The 19,940-nt window shown below is 41.3% G+C and overlaps 1 protein-coding gene across 13 annotated transcripts in view; it reads right to left on the bottom strand.

Annotated features, from left to right (window-relative positions):
- Window positions 1-19,940, bottom strand: part of celf2 (cugbp, Elav-like family member 2) — a 1,092,382-nt gene that overhangs the window by 160,025 nt on the left and 912,417 nt on the right. For all 13 annotated transcript variants that reach the window (XM_059987350.1, XM_059987354.1, XM_059987344.1 and 10 more), the window contains one exon: window positions 18,973-19,055. In XM_059987350.1, the coding sequence (XP_059843333.1) occupies window positions 18,973-19,055 (83 nt within the window). The remainder of the gene's footprint in view (window positions 1-18,972; window positions 19,056-19,940) is intronic.

The following is a 19,940-nucleotide window of genomic DNA, read 5'->3' as shown; positions in this document are numbered from 1 at the left end:
ATCATAAGGCATAGGAGCAGAAATGGGCCGTTCGGCCCATCCAGTCTACTCCACCATTCAATCCCTCTCAACCCCCATTCTCCTGCCTTATCCCCATAACCTCTGAACCCTTACGAATCAAGAACCTATCACTCTCCATTTAAGTCTCCATACTCAATGACTTGGCCTCCACAGCTCTCTGTGGCAACGAATTCCACAGATTCACCAACCTCTGATTCCTCATCCAAATTCCCCCTCATTTCTCTTCTAAAGGGATGTACTTAAATTCTGAGTCGATGTCCTCTGGTCCTAGGCTCCTCCATGATAGGAGGCATTCTCTCCATGTCCACTCTATCTAGGCCTTTCAACACTTGATAGATTACAATTAGAAATCCCCCCCACCCCACCATTCTTCTAAATTCCAGCAAATACGGACTCAGAGCCATCAAATACTTCACATACATTAAATCTTTCTTTCCTGGGCTCGTTCTCACGAACCTCCTCTGAACCCTCTCACATGTGAAAAGACAATGACTACCTTTTGCATGTGTCAGTCTGGTTCATTCTGAATTCTGGCTCAGATCTCAGAATCGGGCTCTCCCTGAGCAGAGCACCTAGCAGGTCTGCCCAGTTTAAAACAGTGGGAACACTAAAGAATTCCAATGTTCTGTGGCTCCTTTCAAATTTAAAAGTGAAGCGAGCTGCCGGGGAGAAAGTGCTTGAGCTGTGACGGGAGTAGAGAAAGAATGGAATATGCACATCTGTGGGACGGAGATTCAATGTGATGATCAAAGGAGGCTTGTCTACCTGGTTTATAACACTGGAGTTGGAGAAAGGGTCTTGTAAAGGAGTCAAGCAGCTATGTATGGTTAAGATGACTGATAAGCTTGGTGGGTTGCAATAGATGTCAGAACTGAAACAATTCAGGATATGGGCAGACTTGGAATACCAAAGATCAGCTTTGAATAGAACTTAAGTTGCAGGGTATGGTGGAGTAACTTTAGGAAGCAATTAGATAAATAATAAAATTTGCCCAGCTTTTCTTCCAACTAAAGCAATGTCATATAACCAATTAAATATTAATAATTACAATCAATGCTTCAGGCTGAGACCCTTGGGAAGTGTGTTGACCATGCTTTTCCCCCACAGATGCTGCCTGGCCTGTTGAGTTCCTCCAGGATTTTGTGTGTGTTGCCTGGATTTCCAGCATCTGTAGATTTTCTCTTTTTTGAAATATTAATAATTGCCATTTTTTCTTATGGGGGCATAGAGTTATAGAACACTACAGCACAGAAATGGTATGTCAACTGTTATTCTGCCTAATCCCATTGACCTGCAACTAGATCATCACCTCCACACCCCTCCCATCATGTAGCTATTCAAAGTTCTCTTAAATGTTGAAATCAAACCCACTACTTCTGCTGGGAGTTCATTCCACACTTTCACCATTGTCTGAGTGAAGAAGTGCCCCCTCAAATTCATTCCCCTTAAACATTTCACCTTTCATCCTTAACCCATGACCTCTCATTTTAAGATACCTCTGCTCCCTGCCACTTTAAAATCTCAGTCAATACCTCTTGGCATTCTGATATTAACAGAATCATAAGAAATAAAAGTCATTCAGTCCTCACCAAAAGCCTTATCAAAGGCATGAACCTTATGCATCCATTGGGCATTTCTGTTCAATGTTATGCAATGTGATAGAACAGAGTCAGAATACTCCTGATGGAAACCTTCCCTTGGCCCATCTTGTCCATGCTGAGCTGTAAGGCTGTCTATTTTCATCGACCCACACCTGGACCAGATCTCTCCATGCCACTCCCATTCATGCACTTTTCCAAACTTCTATTTTAGAGCACTCTAAAGAGTCCTGTAGAACTTCTCTTATAGAAAATTGAACACTCTTTAATCATTCCTGCTAGAGATGTACAAGATGACAAGAAGCATAGAACAAGTGGATAGTTAGATACTTTTCCCCAGGGCAGAAATGGCCAATATGAGGATGCATAATTTTTAAGGTAACTGGAGGAAGATAACTGGAGGTAAGTATAGGAGGGATGTCAGAAATAAGTTTTGTTTCACACAGAGTGAAGTGGGTGCATTGAAAGCCCTGCCTGGGTATTGGTAGAGGCAGATACATTAGGGGCATTGAAGAACCTCTTAGATAGGCTTCTGGATGATTGTGAAATGGAGGGCTATATAGGATGGAAGGGTTAGATTGATCTTAGAGTAGGTTAAAAGGTTGTGGCTCGAAGGGCCTGTGCTATGTTGTACTCTTCTGTTTCCTGCATTCTCTCCAAGGTTTTGGAAAAAAAAACTTCCAACTAAAACAACTCATGTCTTGAATTATATATTTCAGAGCTTTTATGAAGCTGTGCAGGAATTTAGTTAAGTAATCAGTTAGGAAATTTAGGAGGTAGCCTTAAGGAAAGGTGGATATTAACAGAATATAAACTCCTTTATTCTCTATTGTTGATGGCTTTGATTCCAAGTCACCCCTGGCTTCACTTCAGCAGAACAATTGGACTTCTGACACTTTCGCCCGTGCCCTTCAGAAGGGGTGCTTCAGGCTGGGTCAGCTGATATTCCATATTATCCACTTCCTACAGTTGTTGAAAATCAAAACAATTGCAGATGCTTGAAATGCAAAATAAAAACAGTAAATGCTAGAAAGATTCAGCAAATCAGGCAGCAGCTGTGGAAAGAGAAACAGGTTTTTTTTCAGCTTGACTGGTATGTTCTGATCAAGGGTCCCAAACTTGAAACATTAGCTTGGTTTCATATGCTGCCATACCTGCTGAGTGTTTCAAACATTTCCTGGCTTTACTACTTCGGTTATTATTGCTTGTTTGAAGCTGATGATGCCACTCTGATATTGCACTGTTTGGATAGTCTAGTGGGTACAATTCCCTATAGGCACTGATACTGCCTTGGACCTTTAAATTATACTAGAGTGAGGTTTATCATCACTGACATATGATGTGAAATTTTGCAGCAGCAGTACAATGTATGCATAAAATGTACTATGACTTACAATAAGAAATATTTATTAAAAATAAGTGGTGCTAAAAGAGAGCAAAATAGTGAGATAATGTTGATGGGTCCATGGATAATTCAGAAACCTATCATTGAGTGGAAATTCTCAACAGTCCTAACCAACGAATCTTTGGGCATAAAATCACATGAGCCAAGGAATGGTGTGGTACACTGCCAAGGTAGTATGGCACTTAGTGTAATGATATTACAGGGCTAGAAACCCGGGTTCAAGTCCACTGCTGTCTGGAAGGAGTTTGTACGTTCTCCCACTGACCACGTGGATTTCCTCTGGGTGCTCCGGTTTCCTTCCGTGTTCCAAAGACAGATGGGTTAGTAAGTTGTGGACATGCTACACTGGTGCCAGAATCATGGTGACGTTTGTTGGCTGGCTGCAGCATTCCCCAACACTGCATTGGCCATTGATGCAATGGACACATTTCTTCATATGCTTCGATGTTTTGATGACAAATAAAGCTTAAAGTACAAATCTTTAGACTCAAATGACAGCTGAAGGTTGGAATCATTGTGGGCAATCCATTATTTTCTGCAGAATTTCTTTTTTAGCTAGATCTAAACTTTGGTTATCCATTATAAGAAATCTGATGCATAGTCACTTGAGGTTTATTGATTAGTGTGCTCATGTGAAATCTGTCCATTTCTCATCTTGACCAATTTGTTAACCCATTCAATATAGGAAGAACATCAATTGCTCTTTTAAATGGGTTACAAAGAGCAGCAAGAGGTCAGCACTGCAATCGTAAATGGTAACACGTTTGAAATTAGGGTGCACGGGAGAGAGAGTTATTTATGAAATAGTTATCTGATGCCTTTAACCTTCTATCACAGGGAACATGGGCTCAAGTTAAGCCACAGTAGAAAGAAAATGGGTTCAGACAGACAGAGGTTAATTCAGTCACTGAAGCTAGAAAGCTCCTCATACATAAAGGGGGAGAAAATCGAACAGGGTGATGAATATAGGGCTGAAGGTGTTATATTTGAATGTGCACAGTATACAGAATAAGGTAGATGAATTTGTAGTACAGATACAGATTGGCATGTATGACATTGTTAGCATAACTGAATCCTGGCTGAAAGATTATAGTTGGGAGCTTATCATCGAAGGATACACATTGTATCAAAAGGACAGGCAGGAACGCTGATGGGCAGGGTGGCTCTGTCGGTAAAAAATGAAATCAAATCATTTGAAGAGGTGACATAGGATTGGAAGGTGTAGACTTTGCAAGGGCAGATAGAGCTAAGAAACTGCAAGGGTAAAAAGACCCTGGTGGGAGTTGTATAAAAATTCCCAAATAGTAATAAAGATGTGGTCTACAAATTACAATAGGAAATAGAAAATGCATGTCAACAGTTCAAAGTTATGAAAATCATGGGGGATTTCAATATGCAGGTAGACTGGGAAGATTAGATAGATTAGGAGAATGGGCAAAGAAGCTGCAGGCAGATACAGTGTCAGGAAATGTATGGTCGTGCACTTTGTTAGAAGAAATGAAAGGGTTGACTATTTTCTAAATGAGGAGAAAATTCAAAAGTTGGAGGTGCAAATGGACTTGGGAGTCCTTGTGCTAGATTCCCTATAGGTTCACTTGCAAGTTGAGTTGATTGTGAGGAAGGCAAATGCAATGTTAGCATTCATTTGGAGAGGACTAGAATATAAAAGCAAGGATGTAATGTTGAGTCCTTATAAAGCACAGGTGAGGCTTCACCGAGTATTGTGAGTAGTTTTGGGCCCCTTATGCAGGAAAGGATGCTCAAACATTGGCAAGGGTTCAAAGGTGGTTCACAAAAATGATTCCAGGATTGAAAGACTTAGCATATGAGATGTTTTTGATGGTTCTGGGCCTGTCCTCATTGGAATTCAGAAGAATGAGGAGGGATCGCGTTGAAATCTACTGAATGTTGAAAGCCCTCAAGATGTAGATGTAGATGTAGAGTAGATGTGGACAGGATGCTCCTTATGGTGGGTGATTATAAGACTAGAGGACACAGCCTCAGAATACAAGGACATCCATTTTGAACAGAGATAAGGAGGAGCTACTTTAGCTAGAGAGTAGTGAATCTGTGGAATTCGCTGCCACAGGTGGCTATGGATGCCAAGTCTTTGGGCATATTTAAGGCAGGGTTTGATAGATTCTTGATTAGTCAAGGCATGAAAGGATACAGAAAGAAGGCAGGAGACTGGGGCTGAGGGGGGAAATGGATCAGCCATGGTGAAATGATGGAGCAGACTCGATGGGCCGAATGTCCTAATACATCGGAGGATACTCCCAAAATGCCTGGCGGAAACCCACATGGTCACGCGGAGAATGTACAAATTCCTTAAAGATAGTGGCGGGAATTGAACCCTGCCTGGTGATTGCTGGTGCTGTTAACCATTGTGCTAACCATTACTCTACCGTGCTGCCCCTAAATTTATGGTCACCAGCCTGGAGATGCCAGGGATTGAACCTGGGACCCCATATATGTGAAGATTTAAGAAAAGGTTTGAAAGGTTCTGAGGGGAGACTTTCCACACAAAGAGTGGTGGGTATATGAGACCAGCTGCCAAAGGATTGGAATTGGTTTATTATTCTCCCAGGAAGAGCTCGTCTTCATACAGATCAGATCACTACACAGTGCACTGAGGCAGACCAAAGAAAACAGTAACAATGCAGATAAGGTATAACAGCTACAAGCAAAGTAACAGTGCAGGTAAACAATAAAGTGAAAGATCATAATGAGATAGATTGTGATGTCAGTACTAGGGAACTATTTAAGAGCACTATAGTAACAAGGTAGAGGTGGGTACAATTAAGTATAAAAGATATTTAGATGGGTATATGGAAAGGAAAGGTCCGGAGGAATATGGGCCAATTGCAGGCAAATGGACTTGCTCATGTAGACAACGTGGTTGACATGGACAAATTGGGCCTATTGTATGACTCTGTGAGTAAGTGTAGGCTTGTGTTATCAATGGATTGTTGTGATATGGAACACAGTGCTGACTGAACACCGGAAGGTAATTCAACAGTAACCTTTCAAAAGGATTTGGACAAATATTTCAGATAAAGCTGCAGGTCTCTATGGAGTAAAATGGAGGAGTTAGCAGGCTCCTTGGATAACTTTGCTAGAGTCCATGCTGGCTTATTTGGCTTCCTTATGTGCTCTTTGACTCTATTGTTCAATGAATTCATGAAAGTAGTGGGGGTCACAGACAGAAAGCTCCAGAAAAGAAATTAGTGGAATAATAGGCTCTGTTTGAAAAAAAAACTTTGCAATAGATGATCGATTTTGAGCCAGAGAATGTGCTCATAAGCAATCTTGCAACCAGTCTGTGTCATTAGATTGGTCATAAGTCCTGTGCTAATAGCTAATTAAAATCCCATCTAAATTCCATGCCCCATGTTTGACTTTATCAAGAGCGAGCTTTATGACACAGAACCATTAACTACAGTTCTTGTATCCCATGCTTCTCTATCTGCTCTTGTCTTCCTGCATAAAGACTTTCAGTCAAGCACCCAATTAAGATAATGTTTTACAACAGAGGAAACAATGTGAGCTGCTTTCCATTTCTTGTGTATAAATGCAGCAGCATTGCAGTGAGACGCACAATTATTTCCTCAGAAAAATAAAGACCCATTAAATTGCCAGTTGGTTGGAAATCTGTGTTGAATATCTAATTGTATTTGTGAGCCTATTGCCATGTCAAACAAACAACTTTGTCTCTGCGGCATAAAATTGAATTCCTTGCATTTAAATAATCATCCAGGTCAATTCTCAAAATGTTGCCTTTTCAAATTAAAATCAAGTCTGAGAAATAAGATGCATTCTTGCCAGTAAACTATTTTGTGGTTATTCAGATCAATAATTACATGAATCAGAAACAATGGATTTCACATATTAGGTGTACAGAATATCTTAAAGAAGATCATTTGCAAGTAGATCAGCCCAAGTATTTTAACCACTGTACCTACTTGTATGGGGGTTATTGCAGCTTGTCTGATGTTGATCAAATGGGGTCAATGCCCACGTGGGAGTTCAGAGCAGAGGCAGAGAGTTTGCAATGATCCAATGCACAGCAAGTCTTACAACCTTTATCTCTCCTCTGATAAATACTTGATCTTTCCTTCCCTTACCACTTTATGCAATTATTTACACGGCATGGAGATCCTGGAGCACCTTTGTTCCATCCACCACAGAAGTCAGGGTTTCCATTCTGACCTCCTGTTCCCATTCCAACATGTCAGTCCATGGCCTCCTCTACTGCCATGATGAGGGCACACAGGTTGGAGGAGCAACACTTCATATTTCCTCTGAGTAGCCTTCAATCTGATGCTAGGAACATCAATTTCTCTAACCCAGTAATTTCTTCCTTCACCCCCTTCCCTCTTTTTCCATTCCCATTTCTGGTTCTCCTTTCACCCCTTCTCTTCTTCTCACCTACCTACCAACTGTCTCTGGTGCCCCTCCTCCTCCCCTTTCTTCCTTTGTTCTCTCCTATCAGATTCCTTCTTCTTCAGCCCTTTTCCTCTTCCACCTATCACTTCCCAGCTTCTTACTTTATTCTCCCTCCCCCACTCACCCATTTCCTATCACCTATAAGCTGGTACTCCTTCCCCTCCCTCCCTCCACCCCCTTATCCTGACTTCTGCCCCCTTCCTTTCCAGTCCTGTTGAAGGGTCTCGACTCAAAACGTTGCCAGTTGTTTTCACTCCATAGATAGTGCCTGGCTTACTGAGTTCTTCTAACATTCTGTGTGTTTCGTTCCTTCTCTTGCACTTTATACACATCTTGGAACTTTACAGTCTGTCTCAAATGTTCTATTCCACACAAAAAGCTTCTATGTGAGCAGTGAAATTTCTCAACACAAGTGCAAATTCTTCAGGATTGCAAATTTCTATCTAATATCACATCATCAGTGTAATGTCTTCATCAAAACTTTGCATTTATATAGCTTTATACAGAACATATTTTTAAAATGCTCCTATGCCCCAGGTTCAATCCTGACCTCCAGTGCCAAGTGAAATTTCCACATTCTCCCTGTGACTGCACAAGTTTCCTCACACATCCGAAAGACAGGGAACTTGGCACGTCAGCTGGTCACAGGGAAGTGTTTGAGGTATGCAGGTGAGTACTGTGGTCTGGAAGCAGCTGGTGAGAATATGAGAGGAAGAGAACGGGTTTGAGAGTAGGTTTAGGTTAAATAGGTGCTTGATGGTCAGTGCAAACTTGATGTCAGTAGAAGTAGTACAGTCAGATACAATCAATATGCTTAGGTGGCAATTAGATGTGTACCTAAATAGACAAAACTAAAAAGGATATGGACCTAGTGGGGGTAAATGAGTAAAATGGTTGATATGGTTGTGGTGGGCTGAAGGAATTGCTTCTCTGCTGTAGAACTCTAAATGCTACAGTGAAGAAGATTGCACATCTCTGTTACAGGGTACAAAGCAACTAGTCCTTTGAGTCTAAGATCTTCAGGATCTTCAGAGGCGGCATTTTTCAGTTCAGACACAGTTTTTGAATTGCTTGCTCCTACTTCATGTCTTTCAGAAGAGAAAGACTACAGTTGGCTCACAAACAGCAGAGGAAAGAACACATTGCTGCAAGAGGTTTTTAGATTACTGCTGAATTTCAACAGATGTACCATAGACAGCATTGTTTATTTAGTTCTTGAGATACAGCGCGGAGAAGGCCCCTCTGGTTCTCCGAGCCATGCTGCCCAGCAACCCTTGAATTAACCCCAGCCTAGTCACGAGACAATTTACAATGACCAATTAATCTTTCAACCAGTACGTCTTTGGACTGTGGGAGGAAACACATACAGTCACAGGGAGAACGTACAAACTCCTTACAGGCAGCGCAGGGGATTGAACCTGGGTCACTGCTGCTTTAAAGCATTGTGCTAACCACTACACTACCGTGCCGCCCATTCTAACTGGTTGCATCACCGTCTGGTACAGAGGGACCACGGCACAGGATTGGAACAAGCTGTAGAAAGTTGCAAACTCAGTCAGCTCCATCATGGGCTCCAGCCTCCCCAGCACCGAGGGCCTCTTCATAAGACGATGCCTCAAAAAGACAGCATCCATCATTAAAGGAACCCCATCACCCCAATGCCGCCTTCTCATTGTGACCGTCAAGGAGGAGGTATGGGGGCCTGAAAATACACTCGACATTTCAGGAACAGCTTCTTCCTCACTGCTATCACACTTCTGAATGGACAATGAACCCATGCACACCACCTCGGTATTCTGTTCTTATTTTGCTCTCTTCTTGCACCACTCATTTTCTTATTGTAATTTATAGTTTTTATTATTATGTATTGTACTGTATTGCTGCCACAGAACAACAAATTTCATGACATACTGTCAGTGATAATAATTATTAATGCTGGTGATATTAAACCTGATTCTAAAACAATATTGGAAAATGAATCTGGATAATGTACTTCACCTATACATACGAGACCAAGACCAAATCCACTCCAGGAAGACTTTGTCATAAATGGCAGATTTTCCAACACAAGAACTTACATTCCCTTCTTATTGAACTTTACTTTGAGTAGGTTAAAGACTTTTTCTTCCTCCACTCTGCCCTATGAATTGATGATTCTCTACATTAAGAATTTCTATACATTTTTAAATTATTTCCTAATTTTTGCTCATGATGAGGAGATTTATTTATAATTGCAGATTCTACTTGTTTTGACATGGAAGCTGCAGTGATGCCCCTGGTAAGTTTTTGGCATAGGATTGTCATAATTTCTCGTAGTTAACTGCTTTCAAAATTAAGGATGGGAATCTTCGAAAGTCTACTGTGAAACTTAAATAAAACACAAGAGATTCAGCAGGTGCTGAAAAACCAGGAAACACTGGATGAATTCAGCAAGTCAGCAGAATCAATGGAGGGCACTAAACAATCAATATTTCGGGCCGAGACCCTTTATCAGGAGAGGAAAACAAGGGAGCAGGAGCCAGATTAAGGTGGGGGTGGGGGGTGTTGGGAAGGACCACAAACTGTGAGATTAATTTGGATAGTTCCAGTTTACTTCCTTGATACACGGTCACCAATTTGGGTGTGCTGAGTCATGAGATTGCATCAATGACGGTTTTGCACAATTTCAGAACATTTCAAGCCAAATTATCTAGTCTCAGCCTGAAACATCAACTTTTTATTCCTCTCCACAGGTGCTGCCCAACCTGCTGAGTTCCTCCAGCATTTTGTGTGAGCTTCTCAAGCTTTCCTCAGTCGTCCACACTTTTAAAAATCAGTTAAATTGCATTACAGTACTTTGTATCACTAATTTAGTTATAGTCTTGCTCCCACTTTCCCCCAGTGAATGCTTGTGGCTTTGAATAATCTCTATTTAAATACTCGTATTCAACAAGGTGTACCACTGCATTTAAAATTTCACTCATCTTCAATATTATACTAACTGGCCTAGATTTATCAGAGTCTGGCTTTCTCCCTTTTGGAATAAAGAAACTCATTTACATTTGCTGTCCTCCAGGTCTCAGACACTTCTCCAATCTTAATGGAGCTCTGGAAAGTATTAGCCAAAACATATTAATCTTCTCCTTTCATTCCTTAAGCATTTTAAAAGGTACCTTATCTAGTCTTGGAGCTTTGTGGTTATTTAATCCTTCTAGTTTCTGCATAAAACATTATTTGCTAAACCCTACAAGGGCCATGAATCAAATGAACATTGGAAATGACTGACAAAAGAAGTCCATTCAGTTATCTTCTAGACACAAGCCACAACAATAATGGTGTGCTCACCTCATTTTGGCAATCTCAATCAACTAGATTTATTCCTGAGGCAATTCTAGTGACTGAGAGCTTTGAAGATCATAGCACAATGTCCCTTGTTTTCCTAAACATTACATTTAATCTACAACAAAGTGGAGCCTTCCATTGTACACACTATGCACATGAGGCAGAAGTGTATGCATGTCGTATTCCACTTCAAAAATCCAGTTTGCTCATTGAATGGAGCCGAATTTCAGGCAGAGTGTATAAGGCATGTGTGTGCTGCTACCTTGCTTTTACGGTACACCAGACCGAGGACAAATCGCTAGCCTTTCATGGCTGCTATGCTAATTTTGAAAGGTCTGCTTAATTTGCAATAAAAGGAACTGCCACTGGCTGGTTCTACTCCCTTTCTTCAGGACACTGAATTCCACTGATTTAGCACTCAAGTCACCCAAGGATCATTACCCACAGAGAGACAAAAGACTACTACTGTTGTAATCTGTATTGCTGGAGAAACTCAGTGGGTCAGACAGCATCTGTGAAAGCTGGTTTCAATTTGAGGGCCTTCGTCTGGTCTAGTGAAGGGTTTCGACCTGAAACAACAGTCTATCTTACTCCACTGATGCTGCCTGACCCACTGAGCTCCTCCAGTATATTACTTCTGAATCATTAATCATAGAACATGGAGCACTACAGCACAGTAGAGGCCATTTGGCCCATATTGTTGTACCAAGTTTCTAATCTACTCTAAGATCAATTTACCCCTTTCCTCCTTTATAGCCCTCAATTTTTCGACCATCCATGTCCTATCTAAGAGTTTCTTAAATGTCCCTAATGTATCTGTCTCTACCACCACCAGTGAAAGTGTGTTCCAGTTACCCATCACCCTCTGTGTAAAAGACATATCTCTGATATCCCCCCTCCCCATACTTGCACCCAATCACCTTAAAATTATGCCCCCTGGTATTAACCATTTCCACCCTGGGAAAATTTCTCTGGCTATCTAGTTGTGCACTGATTTTTAAGTACCTCAACCCAGTTCAGACACAAACTATATCCTTCAGTTCCATTGGTCTGGACAGTGTGAAATAGCTCAACGTGGTCCATATTTCTCAGTTTCCTTAAAACCCAGGTAATGCAATATCATCACCTCGACTGTCCCTCCGCAAGCCTCTGTTCAACAGGGTGTAAATGACAACATTACCCACTCATGATTTAAAAGTTCCACAATGTGTAAACTGATCTTAGACGATAAAATAAATCTCACAATCTCACAAAAAAATGCCAAACCAGCAGCTTCCTCCAATAAAAGCAGGGACGTTTCACAAGAAATATAAACACCAAATACTGGGAGCACAGAACAGATCAGGCAGCATCTCTGGAAATAAAGAGCCCAGAAAGAGAGATTGAAATAAAGTTGAATTTAAGCTTGCCAAAGAAACACCTTAGTAAGGTGTCTAGTCCTGATGAACGGTCTCAGCCCGAAACGTTCACTGTTTAATCCCTTCCATAGATGCTGACGTGTTGAGTTCCTCCAACGTTTTGAGTACTGCCCATAGTATATGACTAGATTTTGACATAAGCAACTTCCCTTCTAGCTCAATTAGCAGGGGAAATGCCCAGTCATCTACACAACATGGTGATGAATGTCACTCGGATAAGATGCAGGCTTTTTGCAACCACTCCTCATTAACCAATTTCTATCCTTGCGTATGCTCTGTTTTCGTGCTTTGACAGCCAGTAACATACACAGTATTCGGAGTGTGCAGATATTAATAGCGTACAAAGTGGTGCAACTAGAGCTCAGCACTGACATCTGAACTCATCCCAACAGTTACTTTATGCCCTGTCACTGATTATTGTTCCAACGCTCCGCTTGCTTGTCGCATCTTTTGATCTCTTTCCTTTTCACACATAATGTTTAGCTCTAAATACCATTAGCTTAATTGGTCTACAGTCTATAAAAGCTGTTATTAACAATTCTCTTAAAATGTGTGCCAAATTCTCATTAACCATAACCATTTAACTTAACAAATCTTTTTAATTCTCCTTATTCAAATTGATGAAATTTGCATTCTATAATACCTACAGTTTAGCAGCCAGGGGTCCACAGCCCAGAACTAACTCTATTAACACAGGGAAGTTGATGGACCCCATCCAACAAAAGGGTTACTGAATACAAACTTCCAGGCTGCAGCATACTAGCACCAATGTTGAATAAAATATAAAACCAATGAGCAAAATATGAGCTATTGGAGGAACTGAGCAACACCTACATTAGGACCTTGTGTATTCAGTAGGACACACACACAAAATATGAGCTATTGGAGGAACTGAGCAACACCTACATTAGGACCTTGTGTATTCAGTAGGACACACACACAAAATATGAGCTATTGGAGGAACTGAGCAACACCTACATTAGGACCTTGTGTATTCAGTAGGACACACACACAAAATTATGTGCAGGTTGAACTACTGAGGATTCAAATTCTCAATAACCATAATCATTTAACCTAGCAAATCTTTTTATTTCTCCTCATTCCAGTTGAAGGAGTTTGCTTTCTATGACGCCCACAGTCCAGCAGCCAAGAGCTGTCCTGAGGAAGGTCTCGACCTGAAAAATCAGCTTCTTATTCCTCTCCATAGATGCAGCTTGACCTGCTGAGTTCCCTCCAGCATTGTGAGCGTGATCTACTGTGGATTACGTGTTCTGGGGCATCAGGCATGAGTTTGGTAGCCCACAGGGAAGGAGTGTGCCCAACGGCACTACAATTTCAGCCTGCTCATAGCCGAGCACCAGCAAGCCAACTCACTGGAAAGGATGGTGCACCACCTTAGATAACTAATATATACCTCCAAGGATGTCACTAAAACATGACGCCAATAAAGGACTGGGTATTAGACTACAAGACCATAAGATATAGAAGCAGAATTAGTTCATTCAGCCCATCAAGTCTGCTCCACCATTTGATCATGGCTGATCCATTTCCCTCTCAACCCCATTCTACGGCACTCTCCTTGTGACATTTCACACACTGACTTACCAAGGATCAGTCTACCTCCACGTTAAATACACCCACTGACCTGGCATACATAGCTACCTGTGGAAACAAATTACACAGATTCACAACCCTCAGGCTAAAGAAATTTCTCTTCATCTCAGTTCTAAATGGACATCCCATTGTTCTGTGCTCTCTGGTCCCAGACTCCTTCATTATAGGAAACAACCTATCCATAACCATTCGATCTAGGCCCTTCAACATTCAATAAGCTTCAATGAGATTCGCATTCATTCTTCTGAATCCCATTGAGTATGGGACCAGAGCCATCAAACACTCCACACATGATAAGCCTTTCATTCCTGGAATCATTTTTGTGAACATCCTTTGAACCCTCTCCAATGTCAGCACATCCTTTCTTTGAAAAGGGGCCCAAAACTGCTCACAATTCTTCAAATGAGGTCTCACTGGTGCTTTATAAAGCCTCAGCATTATATCCTCATTTTTATATTCAAGTCCTGTCAAAATGAATGCTAACATTGCATTTGCCTTCCTCACAGCTGTCTCAACTTGCAAGTTAACCTTTAGGGAAGCCTGCACGAGGATTCCAAGTCCCTTTGCACCTTGGATTTTTGAATTTTCTCCCTGATTAGGAAACAGTCTACACTCGATTCCTTCTACAGAAGTACATGATCATACACTTCCCAACACTATATTCCATCTGCCACTTCTTTGCCCATTCTCCTAATCTGTCTAAGTCTTTTTGCAGACGCCCTGCTTCTTCAAAACTACCTGCCCCTCTACCTATCTCTGTATCGCCCGCAAGCTTGGCCGTTTGGTCTGCCAGCTCGAATTCAAGTTACAATGGTGCAAATAACTTAGCCCCCGTTGCCTGGTTTGATGCAAGCAAATCAATACAACTCCATTGCCTTAAAGTTTGACTCATGCTTATGCAAATATCTTATGGTCACCATTTTGCCAAACCATACCTTTTAGCCTGTGGACATTTAACTTCAACTTTCTGCTTGATATTTACAAAAAACGTTAATGCTAATTGCAAGCTTCCTGAACTGTTTACATTTATAATAAGAACTGAAGACTGGTTCTTGCTGGAGTTAATATCTTCTATATTCACATAACTCCAGAATTCTCTGGAACATACCATCCTCTTAGCCACTGGACAGAAATCTGTCCCAGGAAGGCCAATCTTTAAGGAGGATCTGATTACCGGTAAGTGGGGCAACGAAAATGCTCTTCATTTTGGATCCCTTCTCCAATTACTAATCTATCTTGTCGGCATGCATACCTACACCTACACAATCTAAAATCCTTAATTAGCTTTCTGCAAGACACCCTCTTTTCCTCTTTAATCTCTTATAGTTAAAACTCTCAGTAATTACTCTGTGGGCAGGATCACTGCAAGGCAACTTTGTTTCAGCTTCACAGGCAACAGTTCACACTCCATGCCAAGGAAGAAGATGATCAGAATAATCTGACAACAAGTCTCTCGGCCCCTTTGACCAATCTGCAGGACGGTTTGGGGTGGTCTTGATCTCTCCCCAGTGGCACTCCCTCCTGGACTGTCATTTTGATTGTTGGCCCAGTTCAGTGCACTAGCTGAGGGTTATTTCTCTCTCAAAATCAGAGGAGAGGGGTGACCCTCTATTAAAATATTGAAGGACTTAAGTATTGAATAATATAGAGTAAAAGTAGAAATGCTTCTGCTTAATGGAAACTCCACACCTAGGGGCCACTACCTGAAGATTGTCCCCAATTGTCCAATGCAAAAAAAAAATCAGGAGAAATTGTTGTACCTGGATAACATTGAGAAACTAGGTTAAGTGCATGAATTCTTCCCGATGAAATATTACGCTGAGGAAACATCTGAAGGCGAATGCAGAAGACGAAAGAGATGGATAACTCTCTCCCTCAATGAGCTATATTTATGGGTGCATACAGAGAGACCGCAGTGACTAACTGCACGTGGGCTCTTGGTGGATTGGATTCAAACTTGACTAGAGAAGGCAAAGCGTAGAGGAATGCTATTCAGATTGGTCAGGGGCCAGTGCTGAGATCTCTGTTATTTGGACAAAATGTAGGTGGGCCAATTGAGTAAGTGTGCAGACAACAGAAAAATTGGCAAAGTTCTGGAGAGTGCGAAATAGCAAATGGAATTTAATATGGACAGGAGTGAGGTGTTGCACTTTGGCAGGTCAAATGTAGGAGGAAAGTTTCTGGTAAACGGCAAGCCAATCTGGAGCAGTGATATCAAGTGATCTTGGGGTACAAATCTACATCTTCCTAAATGTGGCACAGAAGTAGAGAGGGTGATACAGAAGGCACAGAGCATGCTTGCCTTTATCAGTCAGAGCAATGAAAATAAAAGTCAGGAATTCATGCTGCAGCTGTATAAAACTTTCATTAGGCTACATTTGGAGTATGATGTGCATTTGTAGTCATCACATTACAGGAAGGATGTAATGGCCTTGGAGAGAATACAGAAGAGGTTCACCATGATGTTGCCTGGACTAGACAGTACACACAGACCCCACTTATCGCTCAGCGGTGGAGCGCTATGTAAATCAGCTCAATGCGGGGTAGCATTATGTGGGGTCTGAGTGTATTAGATTTGTGGAGAGACTGGAAAATTTGGATTGTTTTCTCAGAGGCCAAAGGATGACTTCATAGAAACTGTGAGAGACATAGAGAGAGTAGATAGCCCAAAATTTTTTCCCAGCATGGAAATATGAAATATTAGAGTGCATACATAATCTTAAGGTGGGGTCGGGGTGAGAAGTTTGAAGGAAATTCATGGACTTGTTTTTATACCAAGAGGGATAGGTGGCTGGAACTGACTGCCAGGGAAGATGGTGTCAGCAGATACAACAGCTATGTTTAAGAAGCATTTTGACAGGGACATGAATAAGAAGGGAATGGAGGGATATAGATCACGTACAGGTAGATGGGTTTAGTTGAATTTGGCACTGATATTGTGGGCCTATTCCTGTGCTGTACTGTTCTATGTCATGCAGAGAGACAAATGCTCCAGGCTCTGTGCCACGTTTAAAAGGTTGCTGATCTGCAATTGACCTCCTTGGCAAGGAGTAACAGTTACTCACCTAGAGCAACTGAGCTATGACCCGAAGAGATTCGGTGGGTCCACAGTCAGACCATTAAGGCTCACTAGATCTGAAAGTTCCTGATACAATACCATGGGCAACACACTAATCCATTCTGAACGCAAATTGAGTGAAGTTCCTCAGGACATTTCTTGATATATTTCAATGTAGCCAGTACAGAAACCTATTGAAACAGCAGAAATGTTTATTCTTTCCAGAAACTAGTTCTGCAAGATCATGTTTGGATAGAATTGGTTTAACAATTGCTTACTCACTAAGCAGATATAACTTTCATCAAAACACACAAATGCTGGATGAATTCAGGGAGTTGGGCAGTATCAATGGAGGGGAATAAACAGTTGATGCTTCAGGCCAAGACCGTTCATTTGGTGTGTGTAGCTCCAGCATCTGCAGAACCTCTTGTGTTTAAGGTATAACTTTCATTTATTTATATACAGAGAATGCAAATAATTAAATAAAAACATAACATTTTGAATTTTTGAAAAGTGGCATAATATGGAAAAATAGGTTTTCAGAACATGATTCAGTCTAATTCTATTTTAAAAAGAATAATTATTTTACCTTTGCATTTAGCTTGCCAAACAGCAGGATGAATTGAGCATTACTTTGCACCATTTGCAACTACAGATTCTATTCTCAGTCTCTGTTCTCAAAGCCCTGATGAAGGAAACAACATGGCTGCTGGTGCCTTCTGCCATGAAATCCAAAAGCAAAATATTTTATATTCTCTAGCACTGACTGTAAAGTGAAAAAAAGCTGGACGTATTAAGTGAGTCAGGCCACATCTGTAGAGACAGAAACAGAACTGATGTTTCAGATCAGTGACTTTTCATCAGAAGTCAAGTTCTGAGAATTTACAGCAATTTCCATTTTTATTTCACATTCAGTATGGTGTTTCAAGAACATGCTAAAATATTTCTTGTGTCCTATCATTTTGAACGACTCTTCCTGTGTGTTCCTCTTCCATTGTTAAAACCACCTCCCAAAAATCGTCCCAGCTTTTAGCACTGATCTGATTAAACAGGACTTCCTAATCTGAGTGCTCGACATGCTTATTTGGAATTCCACACAATGGGCACCAAATTTAAGAACACAAGAGATTCTGGAAATCCAGAACAATGCACACAACTGATGAATCCTGATGAAAGGTCTTTGCCACAACATTGACCATCTATTTCTCTCCATTGATGCTGTCTACCCTGCTGAGTTCTTCCAGCATTTTGCATGTGTTGACCAAAGATCTAAGACTGGTTTTACTTGTGTGCATTGAAACATTAAGACACACTGTGAAATGTCAACGGCCAACAAAATCTGAGGACGTGCTGGGGGCAGCCTGCAAGTGTTGCCATGCTCCCTTCACCAACACAGCATGCCCACAGCTTACTAAGCCATATCCCTTTGGAATGGGGGAGGAAGCTGGAGCACCCAGAGGACACCTACATGGTCATGGGGACAATATACAAACTTGTTATGGGCAGCAGCAGGAACTGAACTCCAACCTTCCAAACACTGGTGCCATAAAGCATTACACTAACTGCTACACTACCATGCCGCCAATGTTCTCATAACCCACATTCATTACTTTCCATTCGATTCATTGCAGCATCGTCCATTAATACATCACCGCATAACCTCCAAACCACAGGAACATAAAGAAAAGTTAATAAGACAGACAGGTTATTGCAAATCCTGGTCAAAAGGTGGCTGATTTAAGGAGAAACGCCTGCTTTAGTATCTTGAGACACAACTACAACTATGTGGCTGAAGTCCCTTCTCCTTTATCCCTTTTCCTCCTTAGGACCTTTTCTAAAGTGCAGTGATCAGAAGCCAATGCTGTTCTGTGGTTTATACAGTTTCAACACAACCTTCCATGCTCTTCAGTTTTAACTTCTATCCCGTGGCATTTACAACCTTTTGCCAGGACAAGCAATTTGACTGAAGTGACTTTTTTGTTGGTCACCGATACAGCTCTAGGTTGCCTTGAGGCCTCCTCTAAACTGAACAAGACAGGCATCGACCATTGACCTGAGCTCTGACTTTGCAATAAGATCAGTGATACTCACCGCCGGTAAAGTTTTGATATTGTGCAGGGCATTCTGAGCCTCAAGTGCAGCTTTCCTTGTGTAAAATGTAACAAAACAACACCCTGTAAAGAACAACAAACAAAGCAAGAATTTAAGAGACTGGAAATTAAAATTAAAGAAGACAATGTAGAAAAAAGTCATTAAGCCAGCAGATATCATTCTGTGCAATATAATTTAAATTATTTAGCTCACCCCCACCTCGCACCACTCAAATTCCAGACCTCATTTGAAGTAATGCCAATGTGTGCAGGGAGCAATTAGGTTTAGATGATTCATCCATTATGTCTTATTTAAATGATTAAAGACTAAGTGTGATTAGGTGGATTTAATATCCGGCAGGTCTGAATATTCTCGAAGCTTGCTGCAACAAGGATCTCCATGTTCACAGGCAATTACCATTCAACATTATATTCTCTGAAGCAGGATTACAAATGAAAATATTACAATCCTCTAAACATAAAAGCATAACAAACATAAAAAAAAACACAAGCCCAGATGACACTTGATAGACACGGTACATCTCTCTCATGATCTCAGTCTTCTATCCATGCTCCAAATTTCGTTTGCGGCATTGAGGGAGTTTCATTTTAATCTCTAATTCTTGTGACTTCTGATGGTTCCAGCCCCACAACCAGAGTGAGATTGCATGGCGATCTGATGAAGCAATTAAGGCAAGAGGCTGGGAGTGCGAAGGGACACAAAACACAGATATTTAGGCGGGTTTGTCTCTCCATTGTGAGTATTGTGTGTCATTTTTGCCACTCTCTTATAGGACGGGCATCACTCTGCTCGAAAGAGTGCAGTGAAGACGAACCAGAACGTTGCCAGGACTTGAGGGCCTGAATTGTTGTGACAGAGGTTGGGCAGGGGAGGACTTTATTCTTTCGGAAGCAGGAGGCAGAGGAGGGCGATCTTATGGAGAGGTATAATATCATGAGAAGCACAAA

Source organism: Hypanus sabinus, chromosome 13, assembly GCF_030144855.1.
Source record: "Hypanus sabinus isolate sHypSab1 chromosome 13, sHypSab1.hap1, whole genome shotgun sequence".
In the NCBI taxonomy this organism is placed as follows: domain Eukaryota; kingdom Metazoa; phylum Chordata; class Chondrichthyes; order Myliobatiformes; family Dasyatidae; genus Hypanus; species Hypanus sabinus.
Note: the sequence above shows the minus strand (reverse complement) of the source record. Positions and strands in the feature narration are given on the sequence as shown.